The sequence below is a fragment of the Musa acuminata genome, chromosome BXJ3-3 (genome assembly GCF_036884655.1).
Source record: "Musa acuminata AAA Group cultivar baxijiao chromosome BXJ3-3, Cavendish_Baxijiao_AAA, whole genome shotgun sequence".
NCBI classification, from domain to species: domain Eukaryota; kingdom Viridiplantae; phylum Streptophyta; class Magnoliopsida; order Zingiberales; family Musaceae; genus Musa; species Musa acuminata.
The window spans coordinates 4,238,563-4,264,928 of NC_088351.1; the positions used below are offsets into that span (position 1 = coordinate 4,238,563).

The following is a 26,366-nucleotide window of genomic DNA, read 5'->3' on the forward strand; positions in this document are numbered from 1 at the left end:
TAATTCAAACACAAACGCTTAAAAATTGTTCTTATCAATAATATTCCATTGGCTTTGCCTAAAAGGCCCCATCTTATCATAACCGGGCAAGAGATGTAAACAATGGTTACTAAATTAACTATTCCACTATGAAGAAAACAATATGAAAACAATAAATAAATGATTACAAAAACGAAAAAGTTGTCACTAACTTCCCATCTTATGCATGCATTAAAATCATGCAGATGAGAGAACAGTTGTCACTAACTTGTGTGTTTTCAGAACACCGCTTGGATCCGGACAGCGTTCTTTAAGAAGTGCATCACCAGCATTCACTGACCTGGCTCATGAATTGCAAGAGATTGCACCTTCCATGAAGCTAAGCCTTCAACCAAGAAGGATTTTATCATCTTCACCGCCGGCATCATCATCATCATTCTGGGACCTTTAATTTCTCGTCGATAGCGCTTTGCAATCCTCACACATCATTTGGTGAGATGCTGTGAACAATCAGTGCAAACAAAGATCAAAACATTTGATAAGAGCACAAAATACTGTAAACATTTGATGTCCTCTAGTAGCATATCCATTGGCAACCATGTCCTGATAACCAAAAAAAAATCACAATGAAGATAACCACAGTTTTCAGAAATCTCAATAACGAGATGATATTAGTAAACCTAAAAGTTATCAGATGCAGATATTTGAGTACAAACAAATTCAGAAAAACAAGCATGATAATGCTTCGAGTTTGGTCAGCATCGCACAAAATTAAAACCCTTCTTTAAGCACAGGCCTTCCAACGACAACACAGCCCAACCAATCTGCCCAGCCTGTTATTATTAGAATTCTTCAATATTACATTTGATATTAGAACTAACAATTCAATCATCAGATCTGCCTAATAATCCCAGATTTCAGCATTTTTCCTTTTACTACCAGTGGGGGGAGCAAATTAATCATTGAAGTAGATGGATGGGTCCTCAGATTGAACATGCCAGTGGAACCCAAACGAGAGAACCTGACGTCAACAATCTGATCCACTTTTGAGAACAAGATATGATCGAACTATTGGTCGGCTTCAGATCCTTAATGGATCCTCTTTGGATTTGAGACCACATCCAAAGACAGAACATGTTATTCAATCCAATAATCCAATTCATTTTGTTGCCTATTAAAAATTTATAATAGCCAACTCTTGCAACTTATTTTTACAATAAAACATATTAGTAAAAGTTAACATGTCGGTCCAAGGCATGAACTACAAGGCTGCTTTCAGTGATCACGAGAGATCCGTTAACACCATGGCAAGAACATGGCAACATCGTGCTGACTAGGCATAAAACTCATGTTGGCCAACACAAACCCTAAATCAATCTTTATCCATATGACGCATAAATCAAGCACCATCAATTTCATATTTTGATGCAATAAATATCAAAAGAATAGGACAGGTCCAACTGGATACGTTCCAGATTTATATCACATTTGTATTATTAGCTTAGATTTAGATCATAAGTCCCATCAACATGCTGTCTTGATGATCATTTGTGCTGAAGTGCTAATCAACAGGCCCTTGTGGTGGCCATTTGGGCTAAAGTACTAGTCATGCATTAGGCCCATGTTTTCATTCTGATTTCTGTTATTCAACCAACAACTACTACTAAATTGCTAGAAACTTGGTTGCCATGCTACAGGTTAAAAAAAAAAGGATATCATGATGTCAATACAGATTAATCAGTATCAACTATAATTATTTACGAATTCAAACCAGGATGAAACAATTTGGCAACACAAAATCAAGAACAAAAGGAGTTAAAAATACACAAAGGAGCTTGACCAGGTAAATAAAAACCGATCAGATTAAAAACCATTTGGACAATACATAAAGAGATATCTATTAATCATCTTGAAGATGGCACTTATTTTACTTGCAAGTTATGGATTATTACTCACATTATAATTGATTAACTTCTTAAACTCCTTCCAGACCATTTACAACCCAAATTCGCCAAAAGTCATGTATTCTTGCTGTCATTTGGTCAAGATCACTTTGTAACCTGCTTCTTTCTTCAAGCGATCTGCTATGTTTGTCTGAATCCTGCATGTAACAGAAAAATAAATTCAGCCAGCATCCTGCATACCATTCAGGAACATACAGGGAATGCTAGTAAAGTCTGTCCAATAATCTTCAGAATCTACTGATATGTGTAAACCTGAACAGATATTATGTCATAGCATTATGAAAGTAAAATTACTTGAAGCTAGCAAATATGCCTATGAAGCTGCAGTAGAGAAATGGGAGAGGAAAAAGACAGTCCTTGCTAAAAGTCCTATCAAATATATTTTCATGGTTGTTTCTGCAGCTGCAGTTAACCTGGAACTGTGCCGAATAGCAAGAGAAGGTAAAATGTTCAACCAGCAAAATCAAAGACACATAAATGAACATCTGCAAATTCCTATTTATGCTAATATAACAAAAGTTTGTTTTAATCTCAAAATATTATCCTCCACAGCAAAAGGCTAGTGAAAACATGCCAGGCAGTTACAGAGAATCATATCTTACCAATAAATTCTGCATACTCAGCAGAATATGCTCAATGGCTGCTTTACTCCTTGAAAGACTTCTATGGAGCCTTGCATAATTATGCATAAAGGTGAGGATACATGACACTGCATGTATTCTGCTTGAGCTCTCAAATCCATATTTAGCACAGGATTGAGAAGGAAGCAGAATGCAGTCTTCCATGAGAAAGTAATCGAGTGACTTCAACACAAGAAGCAAGAGCTTGTCACTTGCAAAAAAAAGGATGATACAAGGCTTTACATAATAATCAAATATGCTCATCTGATTAAATCGATGAGCCACATTAGGATCTTCAGATATGCACTGTGCGAAAGGAAGAAAAACCAAGTAAGAGAGCATATTTTTAGTTATAAAACTATGAAATATAAAATTGACTCAGTAATTTGTTGTTTATGCACTGTGCCAAAGGAAGAAAAACCATATAAGCAAGCATATTTTTAGTTATAAAACTATGAAATATAAGATCCACTCAGTAATTTGTTTAAACAACAGCTTCAGCATATTGTTCCAAAGAGTTCAATGATCAAATCATCCAGCCAATGACTTACCAATACACAAGAAAATAATAAAAAGGATTTGATTACTACTTGTATTTGCACAAAAATATAACCAGCAATATCAAAGCATCTAAATGAGACAAATGAATGTTATTCAGCTGAAGTTGAAGTTACTCCAATCAATGGTATGCCAGAACATACCATAACACCAAGAAGGGGATGCAGGCGGGAGTGGGAAGTGGGGAGGGAGGAGGGAGAAGGAGAAGAGGAGAAGAGAAAAAGAGAGGAGAGTACTGGGCGTATCGTGGGGGCAGGCGGTGGCAGCCTATAGCAGGCAGGCGAGCTGCATCCTGGCTATTGCAGGTGGCATGAGAGAGTTTGGCGCAAGAGAGGCATCACAACGTGGGTAAGGGGCTTAGTGTTAACCTAATTAAAAGAAACAGTTGGAAACAAAACTGAACCAGGTGGTATGTACAGGTCCAAATGAAATGTAAAGCCTTGATTCCAATGATAATTTTAGATTTGGGGTGCTAACCTATGAATCAGATGGAAAAGAGGAACTTATATCCAATATTCAGTAAATACGTATTGGCAGTAGGCACAGTGAATCAAGCAAACTAAATGTTATTGTTCCCACAAATGTAGACGGTAATACAACAACCTACATAAAGAGGGAAAAAAAAAGAGTTTCTTATTTACTACATTTTGTCTAATATGCCCTCATTACAGCGTCTTGCCTTCTTTCACCTGCACTATGAAAAATGTAAAGAACCCTATAATTCCTTTTAGGATGATCAATGAGTTTTGATCTCTTTTGCCAATAAATTTTCCATGCAGTAACTTGGCAAAATGGATATTAAGCTGCTGTATTTCCCTCCAAAAATGAACAAAGAGAACAAAAACAAAGAGAGAACCATTAAGATCTACTATTTCAAAAGCTAGCTTAACAAAAATAATCGGAAGCAAGAAATTCAAAGCCCTAACCACTGCTCAGACAATATTTATTCAACTTTACAATAATTTATCGAAGAGCACAAGAAGACAGATGCATACTGAAGCAGCATCGACCATGTAACGAGAAAGCAATTTGCTTAAGTTAATAATATCGTCATCCAGAAGTTTAGTAGGCCTGGTATCGAGTGCAATGATCATTCTGAGCAACCCACGGAAATTGTCTATAGGTGGCTTTAGTGACTGCAAAAGTCAAACAAAACACAGTGAGAACTTAATATTTACTTAGCAGGAGAAATTTTCAAAATAAGACTCATTTTTTAATTAAGTGAGCGAAATGGCATCAAGAGTAAACACATTATAAGAACAGGATTTAAGAAGCACCAATGTGGATACTCCTTTTTTTCTAAAAGTAAGGAAACATGTGAGGAATATATTGATGAAGGATGTGTATATACCATTTCATTTAATATATTCTTGCAAAGCAACTTAAGCATTATACAGCTGTCACCCATCTGAGTAAGGCATCCAAACACAGCATCTGTGAGAGACTTGAAGGTCTTTCGATTTGAAACATTCCCATGATTTTTCTCAACAAGAAACTTTTCTGAAATGAAGTGCAACAGACACAAATCAGCATTGGTCAAAAGAACGTTCTGCCGCTTCTTACTCTAAAATATATTTTAGTTCAGCCATCAAGAAAATGTATCATTTCCTTGAAAATTTACAAGCTGACATTTAAAGCCTTAAGTATACTCAAGTTGAAAAATCAAACATATGCTACATGAAACTATCAGAAACCTCCACAAAGACGAAGACGAGTAGACTTTAATATTCAGTCAGCTTATATATCCTTGACCTTTATGCTAGATCAAGCAAACAGCAGTAGCAACTGCATAGGAGCTGAATATGCAACAGCAGTCCAAGGATGAATATCCAAATGAAAGCTAAGCTCCTAATCATGACCCATGAAATGAGCTACAGAAAGTATTTCTGCAGTACAATTAGCTCATAAGGACCACCATTGTACAACCACTTATCAATAGATGTTGCTTCCCAGATTTGGTAAAAATTTAAATCTGTAGCTGCAGATGCAGGTATAATAGCATGAGAGATAATATTATTTCCATAAAATAGAGGATTTTGGTTTTTTTCTTTAAGAGTTTTCATCTAAGCACGCCAATTGATGTGTTAAGTTAGTCCTTTTGCATCTACAACTTTCAGTATATATGTCATCCAACAGTTGGAGTTTGATCTGTATTTTGTTAAGACAGTAATGAACAAAACTCCCACCAACTGATTAATCTTGATAAGCCAGTTTTTGATAAGCAGCAGCAATTAGAAATCATTTCATGGGGAGAAGAGAAGAAATGAAGATTAGTTTCTGTGAGGGTTGGGAACCAAGTCCTACAGCACTCAATATGCTTTTTAGCTTTATAGCATGACAATTACTACCCGCATAGACTGGCATATTTTAGGTATTGTTCGTTAACAATGTTAGTATGCTTAGTAGGGTGTTTTTAACAAATTTTAAATGTTTTAACTAATAACATATCATCTATGATACTCATCTCGAACAACATATCATCTACGATAAGTATCATTTGAGGATCTAAGAATATTCTGGTTATATTGACACATAATAAATATAGTATCTTAGTTAAAAACAATATATGATAATGAGACAAGAAGACTATCACAGTCCACCATAATTCAATTAAAAAAATTACATGATATGCTAATGATTAAAACATTATATAAATGTTTAAAGCATTAAAATATTATTTATAAAGTTAAAAAGCAGGTTGAGTGGCAGAGGGGGTTAGAGGATATACTGGCAATGACATCACAATTATAGGCATGGTATGTGACAAGTGACTCTGGGTAATTGGATATCTTATTTAACCTGAAACTCAAATACTTCAAATATAATAAACCGGAAGATACCAGAATGTAAGAGACTTGTCAAACAAACTATATATAGCAAAAATGTAGATTTTTAAAACATCAATTTCATAAACCAAATGAAACACAGAAAGGCAAAGAGAAGGTATAAAAATGTATCAGAAACAAATGTCTTGAAAATGTAGAAAAAAAAAACAGAATGAAAACTAGTAATAGCCAGAAAGTGATTAAGCTTACCAGGAAAAACTTTAAACCGTGCAACTTGAGTTACCAAGAAACCAATATACTCGGAAATTGGCACATGACCGGCTTTATATGCAGATTGCAAAACCTCAACAATTCTTAACAGTATGAGTGGTTCCATATCGTTACCTGAATTAGGAGGTATAATATATAGACTTACTGAAATTGGAAAAGGAAAAGACAATATGTTACACTTATAAAGTAAAAGGAGTGCAAGAGAAAGGGAACATGAACATCATATGCTAAATAAGAAAAGCTAAACATCATACAACTAAACCCCAAAAGCTCCATGGATGGTATGCCAGCAGATACCAGTTGAATACCAATTAGCTTTCTCAAGGAAAAGAAGAAGTAAAAACAATATAAATGTCAATACAGTAAATATAAGACAGGAACTTAAACTTCTTTTCATATTCATAAAGGTTAAGAATGAGACCAAAAACTCAGGTGTAAAATGAATGCTTACATAAGCAGCAATAGGTCAATGACTCCAAGAAATCTAAACTCAAACTTGAGAAGTAGTATAAGCAGCAGATGGCAAGTTCCTGGCAATCACGGGGAAGCTTCATAAAAGGTCCATAATGAACTGATCCTGCATCTTCTGCACAACACCAAGCACATGTGCAATTTAACATGGAGAGGAACTAGAGGAAGCATTTTACATATCGAGAACAGCTAATCAAAGTAGTTATAAATACACGAGAAAAAATAATTTATAGCATGTGTGATACTCACTCTTAGTGCCATAAAATTCTCTCAAAGTAAATTGGAGGCAGTCATACTCGATACCAAAGGCCGAATTTGGCATTGAAGACTGTCCAATTCGAAGAAGAATTTTCAAAACAACCTGCCAGCACTCTAATGAGTATATTAAAAAAAATGATGAAAATTGATACTAAGCAACTGCAAACTGTAGTGAACAAACTACTAAGGCATGATAGAAAACATAATACTATCATTCATCATAATTTTATCCATCAGTGTGTCAGGGTTATGCATTTCAGTTAGTCACCACAGTATAATATATTAATGCAGTCCTGATGAAAGCCTTTCATCAGTTTTGCTTGCTTCTATATATCTCCTTTTGTTCCTTTATAAACAATCTATTGGAGAGGAATATCAATCTATACCGCCCAATATCATTAAATAAAATAACAATAACATAAATCATAAATGTTATTATACCAGTACTAAGCTATACACTTTACTATCAATACTTAGGACAGCAGTGAATACTGATCCATAGCTACTGATACATTTGCAATTTAAACCTTGCTCTAAAAGGCTACTAACTCCACTGCAAATGAATAAACTTGTGGCAAATTGTCAACAACCATATATGTGACTAACAATTACTGTTTCATGAAATGATGATGTGCTGATACATTCCAGCATGGTACAATTTAATGTCATACTGGTCAGCATCCGTCTTGTGCTGGCTAGCACAAACCTAAAAAATTGATCAAGCCAAATGGCATTATGGCAGCACCTCAAACACAGATTGGCATGGTGCACACCAATACCTTGCTAGCACAGTATGTTTCAATTATAAAACATCTTTTGGATCTCTATTCTCTTTCTATCTTATGCAAGGATCATAATTTCGTATAACATTACTATACCAGCCAGAGCTCGAACCGGTACCATGCCAGTCCAATACGCACCAAGTTTTCAAAAAAGCCTAAAAAATCTGAAAAAATAAAAAGAAAGGAATTGTCTAGTACAAAGCCAGTAGTACCACCCTCTACCAGGCAGTAGTAGCCTTGTACTGGATGTACCAGATGGTACAAGCCCTATACTACATGGTATAGGTCCAGTACCGAGTGTACCACTAGTTTATCGTGGTCCATGTCCCAGTAACATGACAGACAGTAGATACCAAACCATACAGGGTGGTATTGCAAACCTAGATCTTATGTCCACAATATTGTCAACCAGCCCCATAAATTGTAATTCACACATCCTGAAAATTGCAACAAACAATATACCTCATTGTCACTGGAATCTAAAATGATGACATCACATTATTATGTAGATATAGTTTTCGTGTAACTATTATTTACCCATTACTATACTACTTTTTACAAGTACAATAACTCCCCTGGTTTGAATAGTACACTTTTACACTAATTAATTAAAAAGTATAGAGCACCATCACATATATGCATAGTGAATGAGATGAAATATAGCTAAGGCTCATGAAATCACAAGGACAGTAAAAAGAAAAGCCAACTTGCATGAAAACATAAATAACATGAACAAAGGCAAAACTAGAAACAAATATCAGAACCACCATATATCACAACATAAAGAGACCTTGACGTGGTTTAGGTTGAGTTTATACTTTTCTTAATATTCCATAATTTTGTCAAGTTATCTTGTGGTTGCTTTTCTCGTATGTTAGATCGATCTAGTAATTTTCCTGTATGTTTCACAGTGGAAGCCTACTGAAGTTGCATGCCTTGATTCTAGTTTTACAAAAAAAAATATTAGGTATAAAAAATATTAAACCATTGATGCTGTAGCCTGTGCAATCAGTGATCATTTTGAAACAGTAATGGAATTGACTGTTTCACTTTTTCTACCTAATTAGTATATTTTTCAACATTTATCTCAAACTAAAAGGTCCACAACAAAATTATGCAGTAGGAAGAAGGGACTTATATGGCCTTGAGAAACTCAGAGCTTTTGCAGTGTTGGTTTTCGCTAATTGCCTTTCGGCATCTACTAACACTTCTATTTTGTCAATCAACAAGTATTTCTGTGGAAGTAGCACATGTTTAAGCAATAACCTACCCAAATATAGCATATTTTATAAAGTGCATCATAGGCATAGCCATAACCTACAGATCAAGAGCGAAAATTAAATCAGTAACCAACAAGATACCAATGATACGTGAGCATACCATCGTGGTAGATGGGTGTTTGTAACCTAGGTGCAATAGAATCCTTGGAAGCTCTCTCATCCAAGCAATCTGGTGGCGTAGCAAATCTTCATAAGTGGCTGCACATGTCGGCAAACCAAGATTGCTTGTCTTGCAATGAAGAGGAAAAGGAGTCAAATAGAAATTGTAACTTACAATATTCAAGTTAAATATTCTATATGATTTGCTTCAACAAGGTAAATCAAGAATACCAAATAAAACATTAAAATCAATTTCAAAATGTTTTTAGAAAAACAGAAGTAATATATGATATTGGAGCTTACAACAGAAAGCAATTCCTCCACCACACACAGATATGCTATATAGAGCCTGGAATCCACCTTGCATTCCTTGAATGAATAAGTAAAGGCCTGAAACCATATTAAGATTTTTAAGCAGAATCACCCCTCCATAAGAAAAATAACGACAAATTGCATAAATTCCTTTTACGAAACTTGACAACACTTCTAAAATAAATTTGTCAAATGCAAACAAACCTCAAGAAGCCTGGCCTTCCAGGAGCCCGTAACCTGTGAAAGAAGTCTTGGTGTAAACGGTAATAGAGAACCTATGTGCTTTTCCGTAAGCACCCTGTTCAGTGGTGTATTAGTTCCAGCCTGCAAAAGAGAAGTCATGCCCAATTTTAGCAAATAATCCACAGAAAACTTCAAATGCAAAATTCATCTGCAACTAAAGATTGCAACAATTATCTCCTCAGAACTCAAAAAAATGCCACCGATGAATTGACAGAAATAGTACGGAAAAATATAATCAGGATGAAAATTGCATCCAGTATCTTTAGTACAATTCACATCTGGCAGGCCACAATCTTTGGAATGACAATTGCATACTAAGGCTGATAGCTTGGTGACCCTTAATTTAAATTCAAGAAACTTTGATGATTAAATATACACATGAAATGTTCTTAAGCGATAACCAAAAATAATTAGGTATCAAAATATAATTCTGCTTCCACCGGGTGGCATCTAAGAACATGTCATCAGATTCACCAGCTTCATGTGTCTCAGAAACAACATTAGCCATAGCATTACCTCCAGCACACAACAATAGTAGTGTCATCCTCCTAACAACATTATTTCATGGTACTTACTGAAAAATGGAAATGGTTTATAATATGAAATATGCTTACTAGTTAAGCAAGATAGTCAATTTACAAGAAACTAAAACTCCGCAAACAACATAAGAAAGATAATTACAATTTCTAGGGGCCCCTACACTTAAACATCCTCTTTTTCTAGCCTTTGATAATTACAAAGATCTATAACTCGTAGAATCAAAGGGAAGTACCCTCATTTCATTTAGGTCTGACATTAGCATAATATTCTGAAAATATATTTTAAGAAAAAAAAAGTACCAACTGGCTAGAATGCAAAAATGTGCACAGGAGAACAAACAAGAGCCCTACATCAATGTTCAACAAAAAAACATACGGAATTCTCAAGATCAAAGACACAGGAAATAAGTAGAAAATCAAGGCATAAAGTCAAGGATCTTGTTCTTTTTTTCTGCAAATTGATTATCAGTATCAATCGAACACTTTAAGGATTCCTGAGCCATCATGCTGCACATTGCGCACAGTATTGAAATAAACCTTGCATGATGCAGAAATTGTGCAAGTCATGTGTTCCATGTGCCAAATGCCAGGTGCATGATGCTTGCTCGGTGCTGTAAACATGGCATACCAGGGCGTTTGCCGGCTCAGCATAGGACACAGGCACACAGGTTATACTAGAAACACTGTCTAATTATCTCCTCTCTAGTCTGCAACACCATAGCTATGAAAGAAATTTAACTGCTAAAGCTCAAAAATCTTCTAAAATTTTCCACCAGATAGAACTCAAAGAAAAAGAAACAAATAATATGGTCTTTGGAACCAGAAGTCCATTGTAACAACCACATCAGGTTATCCTCTCATTGAATCTATCTTAATCAAATGCAATGTCCTCCAGTAATTCCAAAACCATCATACCATTCTTGCAGTAAATGGAATCATTTCAAGCCGACCTTGTTAACAAGTAGAACTACCTTTATCTGGTCATGACTATGTATTTTTTATGTTCGAATGAGAAAAAAAAATTGGTTTTGTTTTTTTTCCTTACGGAGATGATATATGAACTTTCAATTTATAGTATGGAACACCAAAAAGTTTCCAATAAACTTTCTTGACAATAAGATAAATTACATACTTGATTTATATTCAAAAGAGTAAGAAATTGACAAAAGGAAGACAGCAACATACTTGACATTTTTTGCCAGTTGGAAAAGGTGAGAAAAAACAGATATTGCAACAATAATAACAAGCCATAATGTTCCAACTATTTGTAGTCTGACTACATAAACCTTTTTCCATCACTGAAATGTAAGTAATGCAATATTTCTAGCAGTGATTTCAATAGGCGCTTGGGCGCTCGCCTAGGCGCTCGGGCGAGGCGAGGCGAGGCCCGAGCGCCTCGCTTTAACAAGGCGCCACCTAGGCGCTCTCCCGAGCCCAGGCGTCGGGTGCTTCGGGCGAGCGCCCGGGTTAAACCAGGCGACCGAACCAGTGTTCTACGTCTGGTTCGGTCTCCGGTGCTTTAGTTGGTTCAATCGAACCAACTAAATCACCGATAGGCTCCATCTCACGATTTCCCCGACTTCCCCAACCCTAACACTCGTGATTTTGCCGTCGAGATTTCTTCTTCGTTGTCGTTGCTCTCTGCTGCCGCTGCCGTTGCCATTGTCGCTACTCGCCGCTACCACAATCGTCGCTCATCGCTGTTGTCGTTGCTCGCCGCTCGCAGCTCCTGCTCCCACTCCCGCTCCCACTCCCACTCCTGCTATCGCTCGCCGCTCCCGCTCTCGCTCCCGCTCCCGCTCCCGCTGTCGTTGCCTTAGCAACCTCGGTCTTCTCACACTCTTCTCACTATACTATTAACAATATATTAACAATATACTACTAACTGTATACTAATAATAATATTTTTATTTATCAGATTAATAATATATTATTTTGATTTTAATACTATTAATTTTTATTTATTTAAAATTATTGTTAGGTTTCTGAATAAATGGCAAGTGTACAAAGCAACTCAATAGATTTGATATAAAATTTTATTATTTTGATTTTTGAGACTTTTTATTAATATGACATTATGATTTTGTACTCGATTTTCTTAATTTAATAGCATATTTTTTTATTTAAATAATTATATTAATTATATTATATATTTTTATATTTTAGCGCTTCACTTCGCTCGGGCGAGCGCCTAGCGCCTTGAGCGTTTTTGGACCTTGGCGCCTTTTGGCGCCTAACGCTTTTTAAATTACTGATTTCTAGTTAAACTTAGAACACTCAAGTCATGTTTTACTGTTTCAAATAAAATCTTCTTATGTCTCCCTCTACCTCATCTAATCCTAAATTCCTAATCAACTTACATCATCATATAATAGCATTTACAGGTCTCCTTTGAACATATTTATAGCATCTTAAAAGTCATAGGACAATACTAATTGTTCTCAAATTAAAAAATTTCTTAATTCTATTTTTTTCTAGTAACTCTGCAGAAAGTATGATATTGCAGATAACCAGAAAAGAAGACACAAAGAACAAGAACAAATGGATAGCACAAGATTTCCAAAGAAGAAAAATTATAGTGGTGTTTTCAGCAAGAGAGAATATAAGTGAATAAATGACATTTACCAGTAGCAAACTTTCAATGAATCCAAGAAGCTTTTCACTAAGGAAACTGGTATCATTCATCCATTTTGTTAGGTGTAAAAATATTTCAGCAATCTTGATATCCAAAACGATATATTTGTTATCAACCTGCACACAATCATTTTAAAAGGGGACAAATCAATTAGCAAACTTATTGTACTCAAATTGGTAAAAGTAGCATCTGTCATATCAGTTGCACAATCTGAAAAGGGCCTGATATATTAAATACGAGCCCACTATAATCACATTATAAACGTTTAGTACTTTCCTAAGTATTAGTAGACCTTTTACCGTCTAGGTTGTCTAGAGGATAAACTGTATAAAGCAAAAAAGACAACGTCAAGCAAGCCATAAGACCAACTTGTCAGAGTAAGAGCCATCAAGTCTCCTTCTCCAAATTGAATTTCTCTCAAGTGTCTCTGTACCTCTTCTTCTACTGCATACAAATGTTTTATTAAAACAAATACATAACACTTCACAATCCCTGGAATTGGCATTATTTGACCAGCAGTAATCCATTAAAATCTTTAATTGATGAGCAAAATATATCTTACGAAAATAGAGGAAACTCAAAGTGAATAATCTTTTATCTTTGTTTGTGTTAGGTTGGGGGGGTGAGGGTGGGGTTGGGGGTGTTTAAAATATTAGCAAAAATAAACTGACAGAAGAAAATATACATTCAAGCAGAAAGCGAAGCATCAAAGAGCATTAGTTAGATTCCAACATCAGCAGACTGAATCAGAAAACAAACAAAACAAACCTTTTCTGGTGATTGAGACAGCCGGCCAACGGGAAATGTTTCCCATAGTTTCCTCATGTATATCATCATATTGTTCTGTGTCACATCACGTCCATTAAATAGCAACGTATAAGGCTTCCCCATTTCATAAATTTTGACAGCCGAATTTATACATTGAAGTGTGCACAACATGCAATCAAATGTTGGTGCATCAATCACATCCATTGTTGGCCTCATTGAAGTGGACTCCAGGAAAGAGTTAACAAGTACTGGAACAAGATTTTCAAGATTCCCAGATATGGAAGAAATTCCTGCTGGAAGAGAAAATAACAAACTACACAGTAGTTCAAACCATATGGTTACTTGCTCAAGGTTGTACAGTAGTTCAGGTATGATAACCTTATTATACAGGAACAGAAGAGTACAAAAGTCAAGAAATAATTTACCAAGAGAAAGGATATGTTCAGCCAAAGTTTTAAATTTCAATACAATATTGGTTTAGGTAATCTATCAAACTGGTACGGTACTGGTATGCCAAGCTATATACCAAACTATACCATCCAGTAAAAAACGACTAGTACCAAACCATATGGTTACTGGTCCATGTTTGGACTAGTAAATATAGGTTGGTTAGCACATTACTAACCGGTATTTGAAACCATGTATGCAGCTAACCTGCTGAAGAAGTAGAATAAAAGAGCCCATCTAATAGATACAATAGCTGCATATTAGGCAAATAAGCATACATATATTCTTCTTATATTAAATTGTTTCCTGTATGGCAAGTTAATTGTGATTCTAGTTTGTTGTATTGTCTGATTCCAATACAATCAATAATTCCCGTCCAACGATGATCTAATTAGCCATTTCTCAGTGTTATCACTATGAATTCCATGACAAGTTGTCATGGAATTCAAGATTAACTTCAATCCCAAATCTTATGTGCACCCTTTCCAAGTAAGGCCCTTTTCATTTGCACGTTGATAATGCCTCTCCAGAATTCATCGTAGGTTGCAAGCAGACAGGTTAAGGGTATCTTTATATGGCATATATTTGATAGTACTTCTTTAATAAAATTCTTCATAGTATGCATAATATTTATCGTCATAATAAACTAATACAGTTAATTTCTGAATGAATTGTTCTCCATTATTTTTCATTGTTATCATTATATAGCCTTTTATATTTCTATATTTCTCTTCCTCATTACTAAACATTTAAATTTATATATTATAGATCCCACTAATCCTGATCGTAGCACCTCCCACAATTGTGATCTTGTGAACTTTAGCTATGGTTTCGAGTGTATTCTAGAGGAAACTGTGGAACACTCTTGATGAATTAGTGAGACAGAATTATAAATACAAAAATATTGCCTTTTGAAATCCAAGTGCTGCCAGTGCTAAACATGATCTCAATCATCTTCCCGTGCATCTAACAACAAAGTAGAAACTTATCTGCCCAATTGAGTTAAAAGATTTATGTTCCGCTTTATGGAACTTTGTAAATCTTGACAAGGTAATGTTTTATACCAATGTTTTTGTCTATCAAATTGAGTCCATGTTGTTGAACTGATCACATATATTGGACATGATTAATATAAAAATCATCACTTTCACACCATTAATTTGTACTTGCAAAAAAAGAATCTGATTTCACTTGGGCTGGTGTGTACCAACTGGTATTCATCGGGCTGGGTGTGAACCGAGACACCAACAATCCCTTTTCAGTTGGTGAGGTGTGATAGAGGGCTTACTCAGTGGTAAAATCCTGTAAACTGGGCCATAAGCCTAGTTCAGGGTTTTTTTTTCTAAACAGGTTTTTCTTAATTAGGGTCCACATCAATGTCAGGCTCATGTTGCTCATGCCGCCTACAATCCGTGGCCATCAGTCTCCCACACTTGAGACTCCTCTCCTCCTTCCTTCAAACATTATGGTGTTTACCAGTGTACTAACTATTGTTGCCTCTAAACGCTCCATATCCAAAAAAGGTCTCTTCACTTCAAAGAAGCCTAAGAAGCAAGAATGGACAAAGGAGAAAAGAAATAAAGTAGGTTGCTCTGGATCATTATTTATAGAGGAAAATTGCCTCTCACCAACAGCAAATACAATGTGAGAATTAAGCATGGGCTTTCTGTGGTCAACATTGTTCATTTAGCATGACAAAGAAAAAAGTTAACTAAGTTCCTAAATAAGTTCCTAAATTGTAGACATTTGGACTTTTCTGATATGTATAATTGTGATCGAACAAAAGCTCAGGTTCCCGACTCTTTTTCATTACCCTTCAAGCCTAGAGTTAACCACATCGCAAGCAAACAGTAACATGATGCAAAGGCAATGGCAGTGACAGATATTCTAAAGAAGCATAATCGATAGAAAGGATCAAGTAATTTCAGTACCTGCATTATCTTCATGTACTTCTGACTTGTAGGCATATAAACCTTTCGGCTGAACAATGCCTTGGTTCTATAAAAAACATTGAAAGAAAATGTCATCAAAAGCCAGACATCAACAACCCAAAAGGTGTATATATATATATATATATATATATATATATATATATATGAAAATCAACTAAGTTCTACAGTCAAACAGAGAGAGAGAGGAGAGAGAGAGGAGATATGACCAAGACGATATACTCTTAGGAAGATATTCATGCAAGCATTTAAATACTGATCTGTACTGACTGCCGCTTGGCTGACAGACCAGTATGACATGTTGGTATCATACAGTATACCTCAGTATATTGCTGGAAAATCGATATATGTCAAATGTCGATATATATATGTTGGGATGGTTTAGTACCCCTAACAATTCAGTTTTGGTCCATATGGTATGATCTGTAAGGTCTAGTATTTTGATTCATGTATTCATGAATTGACCATATAACTAACTATCAAAGTTTTCATGCATTACAGTATTATTTTTGTATACAAGCAAAACCTAACATCCAAGAATTATCCAGAAAGAAACACAAGCACTAGTCTCCTTGGTTGCATGCAAAAGTTATACTTTAATCCTTTTAGTAGCTTCCCTAAGCCTTTTGCAGAATAGGTCACCAAGAGCAGAATAAACAGCAAGGCATAGAGCACAAACAGAATGTAGTTTTTTCCCTTTTGCGGATCCTCTTTCACATGTTGACGTATGGGTTCTTTATGTTGTTTTAAGAAAAAAATTAGAACACGAGAGATCAAAACCACCCCCAGGTTAAAATCTTAATGCTTAAAAAAGATATTGATGGGTGCCATTTTCCAACTGTTCCCCATGTGCCAATTAACATAATCTAGATACAAACAATATTCATGATGCCCGTTCATGGTATCAAAAAGATTCTATTGTATCGAAAAGATTCTTCCATAACTCTATTGTTCCATTAAATCATATTCATGATGCCTGTACATTCAGAATCTGATGGAGATTATGGTCGATGAGATTCGGGACTAGTTTATCATGCAGCTGGTCTACAACAATAGAACTAACTTCAAAAAGGCAGGGGAATGGTTGAAGGGCAAAGGAGGCATATTTTCTAGAGACCATGAGTGGTCCACTCACCACTGTATAGACCTCATGATGGACATTTGCAATATTGCACCAGGTGAGCAATGGCAAAGGCATAGAGCATCACCGGCTTCATTTATAATCACCATTGGGTGTATGTATTAATGCAAAAGATTCACACAACAAAAGTTCCTAATATTGCTTGATTTCCCACCAATGTCATATCCTTTTCACTAAATCCTGCATATCGATGTGGGTACAACCTTGCCATCAATAATGACTTTCTGTTGGCTCTTTCATAATGTCATCACAATATCGGAACTGGACATCACAAGTGCAGCAGATGCGATTAGTAACATATAATGATTAATTTATTATGTTATTCTTCATAATAAGTCATGAACAATTATTTATTTAGAATTGTTACCATGGCACTTTCTTTTTCAAGAAACTTATGGCACATTCAGCAAGAACACAGTCATTTCGTGTAGATACAACATGGATTCTAATTACATAATTCACAAATGCAAATCTTTATTTATTTCAATCAATGATGACATGGGGAATATTCATCTCCAACCAGAGCTCAACACGCAGTCATCACGTCATTGAAAATGACAAAAAACTAAACCACCAGATTAAATGCCAAGATATGCCACGTTAACGGGATAGGAACAGAAAAATATTTTTTGTATATTTTCTGATTGTGGGAAAATATTTCCCTAACCGTAAGCGGTTAGGGAGGACCGACTATAAAAGGTGACCACAGGCACCAATCTGATACTTCTATCTCAATAACCTAACCCATCTCAAAAATCTAACTTAGACATCGAAGGGATCACATTGGGAAACCCACCTGACGCTAGTCTTCGTGCAGGTCCGCACCACTTTGAGCGACCTTAGGTTCCTCCAGAGATGTCAAGATCAATTCTAAACCAAGTCAAGCTTGTCAACTATCCCAAATCTGCCACCGATATCAAGCACTATTAGAACATATAGTCTTAATATAATTGTCAATTGCAATTTTGCAATTGAGTTATGGCTACAATATGGAGGATCGACAACGCAATTAAGAAAAGTAGAGGTAAGGTAAATCACTTCATCCCACGGTTACAAGCGTAAATGGTCCACCTTCACTTCTACACACATCAAAGTTTGCAACTGACTTTTACATAGATGCTTGGAGAAGATATATTTCCATTCTAATATATGTTTGAGCTTGTGCTACCTAAAGCTAGACAAAGAAACTTAAGAGTCTGAGTTTAATCTATATGTTCTAGAGGTTTATCACGATGACTTGGAATCAGATGATAGATCGAGTACGCACAAACAGACTGATCTACTTTTAAACAACACAGAAAACCCACCATGTCCATCCTGATTTATTTCAGTGGCCGTAGAGACAGGTTGAGAGTCTTGAGACTACTATGAGTAAAGCTCGATGTTTGAACATGATATGGAACCCATCAGTTGTCCACAACCACAACGTAGCTCATCAATCTCAATTGTCCAACCATCAAGGCAAGGGAGAAGGTTGCTCATCACGATCGGTAGAGCCATTGAATGCCACTGATGAGAAACAAGTCCATTCAAATGACGAGACATTTCCATCAAAATTTTACTCTTCATCAAGTCCACAAAGATGACATGGATAGCACATCTCCCGATGCTCATGGTCAAGACTGAGTCTTATGTTCCAACCATCAAGGCAAGGGAGAAGGTTGCTCATCAGAATCCATAGACACATTGAATGCCACAGATGAAAAACAATTGGTTCAAATGATGAGACATCTCCATCAAATTTACTCTTCATCGGGTCAACAAAGATGACATGGATAGTACATCTACCGATGTCGATGGTCAAGACTAAGAGTCTTAATAAATGAAGTGTGAACCATGGAATGAAGTTTTGCTCATGTCACCTATGATGAAAATCATCGCGCATGTAGATCCACTCAGAATGGTGTCACAGAAAGGACAGGAACAAAGGAAAGACAATAATATCAAGGAGAATATGGCACTAACATGATGTCAAGTCAAACAAAGGTTACACTTGCCCACAGCCCTGTAACAAGCATGGATCTCATGGTCAATAATATTTTGATGATAGTTGGTCCTTGGAATCTAATGCTTTGGATTCAAGAAACCAGTATATTAATGACACACACTTCTAGTACATTACACAAAGCATAATATACTTGCCATGGCTATACTTGCACCAACAACCTATTACCAACAGCCTATTACAACACTAGTAACAAAAAAGTCACAACTACCACGTTGTTTCATTAGTACATAACATAGCAATATCAAAATATCATTCAAAGTTCAAACAAATAAGAGACATGAATTCTCCAATATTATAATATTGATTGATATCGAGTAAACATCAAAGATCTATAACATTAATACATAAGTCAAATAATGATCATTTACATGGTAGTAGGCCAATTATAAGGTATGGTATTTAATTTCTGCTTATGAGTTTATAATACATGTTTATTGTGTCATGTTTTTTTATTCCCTAATTTAGTACAAGTAAAATTGATTAATGGTTTGTAAAAAGGTACAAAAATGTTTTTCTTCATTATATAGTCTAAATTTATCCAAAATTTAAGTTTCTTATTCACTATGTAAACAAACTTTAGGATTAGGATTTATTTTTAAATAGATTCAACTGGTACTGATAGGTCTCAGCCATACTGATTGTTTCAACCTGTACCTACATAATACAGGCAACATATTGTTATTGTACTGAACCAAGATTTTAATCCATGACCAGTATAATACAATTCACTTTTAATATTTTATTATTTTACTCAATGATACAGAGCAAAACTGGTGTCCTACCTACCTGGTAAATTACAACAAAATTCAAATCTTTAAAAACCAGTATTGTAATAACAGCTGATTACAGATAAAAATAACAAATTGAGGGTTCCACCAAGGAAGTATTAAGAGAATTAAATGTCAATAACAAAAAAAAGATAATTAAAAAGAATATTATCATTGGTAATATTATCAATCCTGAAAGAAAACAGATTTTGAAGAAGTATCTCATTTGACCATTTTCACAACAAGAGAAAATAGAACACAAAAGAAAGCAGGACACACCAGATTGTTCAATCTATTGTCCTCTAGGCTCTTGTTGGATAACAGAGATAGGCAGTGAGCAAGTCCACCAAGGACATTCTTGAGTTTGCTCTTGTCAACTAAGTATATTAGGTTGTTTCTCAGAATATCAACATAATTGTCAAGAACCTGAAGAAACAGAAACTTTTAGTTCATATTCGTTCTCAAAAGAATCAGAAATTCTTGAGTGACAAGCAATACCGCAGACAATTCTACTTAAACAAAATGTTCAAAACAAGTACCTCCAAGATATTAAATAACCAAAATCATTTCCATCATAGACTATAAAGTGGCACATAAGCCATATCAAACAATACATACGGTCAAGTTCTAGAATCATACATCTGAAAAAGAACATATATATAGCATGTCATAACATAAAAAGAACAAATATATAGTATGTGAAAACATAATCATAACTGCACCTAGTACATATAACCAACAATAAAATCCTTTGCCAGAAACCCATGAAGAAAATGAATTTCGTCATAAATATTAACACACGAAAAAAATGAGAAATATGTCATACTCAAGTCAGAATGTGTACTAACCTTCTCAGCATATAACATAAAGGAGGATGGATAGTTCAGAACAACAAGTTCAAAAAACTTGAAAGCCATTAGCCGAACATCAACTGCCAGATGTGACATTGCATTAAAAATGTAGGCCATTAGCAAAGAAATTATAGGTGCAGTAATTTCCTGCACGAAAAAAGGTCCAAAGTTCATCATTTAAACAGACAACATAAAATGAGTCACTGATCAAAGATTGTCACATGGATCATTTTAAAATAACACCACAACAGAATGAGCAACATCAGGGAATTAGAAAAATGGGGCACTGAAACATAAGTAATCTGTAGATCAAAAACATGCCCAGAGCAATGTTCTTCATTAATTCTTAATCAGAAATATATGACAAAAAAGAAGATGGGTCTTCAATTCTCACTGAAACCAAAAATTCAGTCTTATTATGCACATTAGTAGGAAGGAACCAATGAAATTTTGAAATGCAGCTTAACTAAAATAATCTTTAAGCTTTTCAATCTCATGCAACCAGAACCCTTTGTGAAATATCAAAGATTTAATTTAGTCAACAAAGGTATAGAATAGTGATGATATAGAAGAAGTTGGTCATTTTTTTTCATATGTTCTTGGATGAAGCATGATAGAATATGAAACAAAGATCTCACAAAGGAACAACATTACAGCTATTCCCTACCAGAAGATAACTGAGGTGACCAGGTTCGTTCTAAACATAATGTTATAAATGTTGTAATTTATCTCTAGATTGGTGAAGAAAAATGCTGGAGTGGTCGTTTTTCCTTCATCTAGTCAAGTTAGTTTCCTTTTACTTCTCATTATAAATCCTTATTCATATTATGGGGAAACATGATCACGTCTTGTTTGCAAGTAAAATGTACTCATGCACCTACATGCATAGACAAATATTTCATAGTAGATAATGAGTGATGCATACATAGAATAAGGGTAGTGGAGGGGAAAACAAGGAGCATGCTTACTAGCCATCTAAACCATACTATTTATTGGCTTTTTCACACACCTAGGGGCTAGGAGTATGGGAGGATGGAGGGAACACAAGAACTGCAAGTACTAACTGCACAAACTGTGTGAGCATGGTATCCAAACTTGTATAATTCCATGCTAAGTACATATCAATATAGCACCAAACTGGCTGAGTCCATGCAACATATTATAGAAATGAGATCATAAATCCACAGAATTGAGAACCATAGGAATAAAAAGCTAGGCCAGAAGGATTGAGTTGCTAGGGGCAAGCAATTGCAGAACTCAATGTTCAACAAAGGAAAAGAAACACCTCTTCTTGGGACAGAGAAATTACAGGAATGTCTTCAAAGAAACATATTATTCTAGAAATTATTTATTAATCTTTTACCTAAAAGTGAATTTATTTATTAATATGTTACCTAAAAGTTTAAAAGTATCTACAAAATAATTTATATAAAAAAAGTGTTAAGTGTTCCATCTTAAACATTTTGTTCCAAAATAAATAATAGATGGCAAAAAGGTATCAGAATTTTATATTCTAATAAATGTTTCTTACATTAATTACAAAGTTGAGGTCTCAAGACATTCTATAAATATTTGGATCATTTAATTTTTTTAGATGATTTTATTTTCTTTAGTTGATAGTCTAATTAGATTTTATCTTTTTATTCTTTATCAAGAAAAAGAGAGTAGTATTATGCTTAGAAGAATCAAAATCATAATAGCATTGGTTCTTTCTCTTTCTCTCTCTCTATATATACATATTTCTTATTAGACAATGAAAGTTTGTTAATTTGCACAAATTTTCTAAACCTGAATAGCTTTATGGGACCGAAAGGTGAGCTAATGTTAGCTTAACCATGGATCCACAGGCTAGGTTTCGTTAGAGATGACATGGAATAAAAGTTTCTGGCAGAGAACTCTTTACATGCATCTAGACTCAAATATTTTCCCAAAGCCAGGGGGGGCTTTGACCCCCTTGGCCCAGATATTGCTTTGCCACTGTCATTGTGAGTAATGTTAAAACTAAAGGAATGTATGAATACACCTAGCAGTTCAGGACATAATCCTATTTGATTATAATGCACAGATATATTTATACACAATTTGATATCAAACAGATATAGGTAACAGATCAGCATAAAGATATGTATGCTGTCTTATATGCTTATCTAATCAAGGAAAGTGAATAAAAGATCAATCATTCTAAAGTGTACCTCTTTTGATGATGGAAAGATCACAGTTTTTAAGAGATGATATAGTGTCTCACGAACCACCTTGTCATTGTCACTTATTCGTTCACGGAGCTTCTCTATAATGGCGAGCTTGTGAAGCTTAAGCTCCAATGGGTATTTCAAGACAAGATCCCTTACACCAGTTAGTGCAGCTTCATCCCAAAAAACAAAAAAATCTATCATGAGCATCTTGATTAATAGCTCAGAAGGTACACATTATAGAGTCTTACTAGATACAGAAAAAAAGAAAATTAAAGAAACTTCTCAGGCAAAATGCTCAATGAGGCATCATAAAAGCAAATAGGTCCATCAACAAGTTCATAAGAGACTCTTATGCCTTAAATAATAATTTACATTCCTGTCATGCACTGTGAGAATAACTATTACTGTAATAGTCCAACATAGAGTATCCAATCTAACCAAATTCAATGATGAGTAGTGTTTCTATGCTCACACCTACTTAGTCCTTCCAACACACTCAGAAATCTATTGCTAGACCTCTAAAAAATATATATCATCACCTTTCTATGCAAAGCATGCATCTTTATTTTTTCTAAGAACAAACTGATCTAACATAAAGAAAACTAGTTACTCGGATCCTCTTTTCCTCTTGCTGACAACCAGCAGTAGCGTCACCTTGGACATAAACAACACTGTGTTCACAGACAATAACATCCACATGATACAGCAGAACAAGTAGTATAGTAGTGGGCTCACCTAGGTTGTTACTGGAATATCCAAAACTAACTCTAAACTATCTTTCTCTTCAGTCAAAATAAAAACATCATGACCATAAAATACCATTCATAAATTGAACTGAGTTTTGTTTAATAATAACGCATAAAAAATAAAGAACACTGAAGTAAAATACCACGCCGTATCTTAGCATTGTGATGGGATGTCTGCTGAAGGAGCTCTCTTAATGTCAGGCCTTTCTTGTTCACAGCAAGCCCATCCTTCTCTGATGCAACACTCTGCTCTGGAAGCACAATGGCTGCTTGCAGTGTCCCAAAAGCCATTGTAAGAAATGATGTTTTGAAAATTTTGACAAACTGTGCATAAGAAACCATCAGATACCTTTGGACTTAATCTCAGTGCTGGTAGCATTCCTTGGTGGTGGCAGCTTTCGGCCAATCTTATGTTTTATTTTCTATGAAAAGGAAAACAAGTTAATAAAAATACTATCAACCTGAGACCACAGGAAGAACCAAAGAGGATTATATGAAAATCAAAGGATGTTTTACTTTGAAATCCACACCACGCTTTGGTTTCTTGGATGAAGATGGCTTGGGCCGCACCATGATAAACTCTGATCAAGAAAAAAAAGGAACAAAATTATAACTAAAAGTTGACAAGTGTATTTGTGAAACTCTCTTTTCTACCAAAGATCGTAAAGGGGTAGTAGGACCAGATTGCGAGATCGTAAATAATTTATTTCAACAACGTTTAACATATATACATATACTTAAAGAAATTTAAATATTTTTTGGTTAAGATTTAGTAAGTCCCATATATTCTTATGCTAATAATTGCATTTTTATTAAAGTGAATGCATAATCTCTTATTTGAATGATAATCATTTTATTATTTTGTGTCTCATTCATTTTCTTAGGTCCACAACTACAAGATTGGTCTCTCCACTCACGAATCTTAACTTAAGAATGATACACTTTGAATAAGAAAGTGATGGTGCAGTTGTATCATTGATGATACTTCGACTGCAATAATTAAAAATATTGTAACATTCACCAAATGCATGCTTTCTAATTTTAATACACAAGAACAACATAGCCATGTGTTAATTTTGATACACAGCAATAACATAATTAAAGTCTCAACTATTTGGGATTGACTATATGGATTTTTTATCATCATTGAAATCTATAAAAAGTCATGTGTTTAGTCAAACTTATAGTACTTAAATTTTTATTTATAATTTTCATTAAGATCCTTTTAGATCTTTCTCTACCTCTCTTCGTATCACTAATATTAATCATTTCATCTCTTCTAACTACCACATTTGGAGATCTCCTAAACACATGTCTATATCATCTTAAATTATTCTCTCTCATCTTATCCTTCGTTGAAGCAATACTTAGTAGTTCACAAATAAAATTTATTTTTCTATATTTCCTAGTAACTTCCCACATCCATCTCAGTATTCTCATCTCAACAATACAAACTTCTTGAATATGTTGTCTCTTAACTACCCAATACTTGAATCCATAAAGCATTGTTGCCTCACAACTATCTTATAAAATTTAACTTTTAGTCTCAAAAGCATCTGCTGATCGTTTTCTATTTTCAATATCATGATGGAAAAAGGCATACGTTAACTTTTTTGCAATAAGATATGTTATAAGCTAAACATCATAGCCTACTCAATCATAGGTGCTGGCATATGAACAATTACATGAACAGAATCAAAGCGGAGAACTTATTATGCCTTTGCATGACCTCCCTTCTCTTATCAGGCTAGATAAATATCTCCAAGTTTCTGAATTAAAATGCAATGAAACTGAATGGAGGCTGCATGCTTCCGCAAGATTTGAACACTTGAATGCAAAAACTTGTCTAAGATAATCATATATAATTACAACCTTTTTTCTCTACAAATGAATTTGGATACCTAAGAATTAAGAGAGGGAAGGAGAGGACAGAACAGGAGAGAGGAAGAGACGATATCACATAAGTGAGGAGACGAGAGCAGAAGAGAAGGGAGGATACGAGAGAGGAGGAGAGGATGAAGTAGGGCAGGGGAAGAGTGGAGTGCACGAGAGAGCAGAGAGAGGAGGAGAGGAGAGAACAGGAGAGGATGGGGTTGGGAGGAGAAAAGACGAGAGAGTGAAGGAGACGGTAGGAGAAGAGAAAGAGAAGGGATGAGAAAACAGAGGAGAAAACAGTACCAGCGAGGAGGCGCCTGCGACAACGCAGCGGGATGAGGCGGCTTGCGGCAGCGTCCGAGGGGAGGTGGCGCGGCCGGCGATGTTGGCAGCGGCAGCTGCGAAAAAGCTAGGGCTCGTTCGTCGCTCGTCGACTGTCTTCCCGTGCGGCGCGCCTACGCTTTTTTTCTTCTTTTTTTTTTTTGTCTTCTATATGAATACATTGAGTCGACTCGGTTTTTACCGAGTCGACTCGCGAGTCAACCGAGTCCACTCTATTTACGTTTCGGAGGCGGAGTCAACTCGCTAGGCTTGATCTAGACCGTAAGATCACAAGATCCTACGGTTCAGATCCACCGAGACTTGATACAAATATGTTCCTTCGAACATAAAAGCCAAGCTTATATGGAAGGCAAAAGATGACAGATCCTACGGTCCACATCCAAGCGAATGAGCCGGATCAAATCATGGCCACAGACACAATACGTCGCTCGAAACAGAGCAAGTCACTCGTGCTCTTTACTCGGAGAACACTGTTGCTTCTTTG

General features: G+C 35.4%; 1 protein-coding gene across 2 annotated transcripts; it reads right to left on the minus strand.

Annotated features, from left to right (window-relative positions):
* Positions 1–26,013, minus strand: LOC103977477 (uncharacterized). 2 transcript variants are annotated; one of them, XM_009393000.3, is made up of 21 exons: positions 25,844–26,013; positions 24,182–24,246; positions 24,015–24,087; positions 23,809–23,931; positions 22,920–23,089; positions 20,725–20,874; positions 20,156–20,302; positions 15,943–16,009; positions 13,565–13,854; positions 12,787–12,912; positions 9,584–9,703; positions 9,371–9,457; positions 9,069–9,197; positions 6,898–7,009; positions 6,629–6,763; positions 6,157–6,291; positions 4,473–4,621; positions 4,117–4,257; positions 2,546–2,869; positions 1,936–2,080; positions 1–479 (listed from the first exon to the last, which is right to left on the minus strand). In XM_009393000.3, exons 2-20 carry the CDS (start codon positions 24,236–24,238, stop codon positions 1,955–1,957), a joined length of 2,661 nt encoding a protein of 886 aa, XP_009391275.2. In that variant the 5' UTR covers positions 24,239–24,246; positions 25,844–26,013; the 3' UTR covers positions 1–479; positions 1,936–1,954. The 2 variants fall into 2 exon arrangements, with proteins under 2 accessions (XP_009391275.2, XP_018679598.2); XM_018824053.2 differs by having other exon boundaries at positions 13,565–13,857.
* Between the last annotated feature and the right edge of the window lie 353 nt (positions 26,014–26,366).

What these genes read in the sequence shown, in the direction of transcription:
- LOC103977477 (XM_018824053.2), bottom strand. Translation starts at nt 24,238, where the DNA reads ATGGTGCGGCCCAAGCCATCTTCATCCAAGAAACCAAAGCGTGGTGTG. An exon ending in AGTACATGAAGATAATGCAG is followed by an intron (nt 13,858 to 15,942) that starts GTACTGAAATTA and finishes TTTCTCTTCCAG; the next exon opens with CAGGAATTTCTTCCATATCT. An exon ending in ACGGTTTAAAGTTTTTCCTG is followed by an intron (nt 4,622 to 6,156) that starts GTAAGCTTAATC and finishes ACTTCATTTCAG; the next exon opens with AAAAGTTTCTTGTTGAGAAA.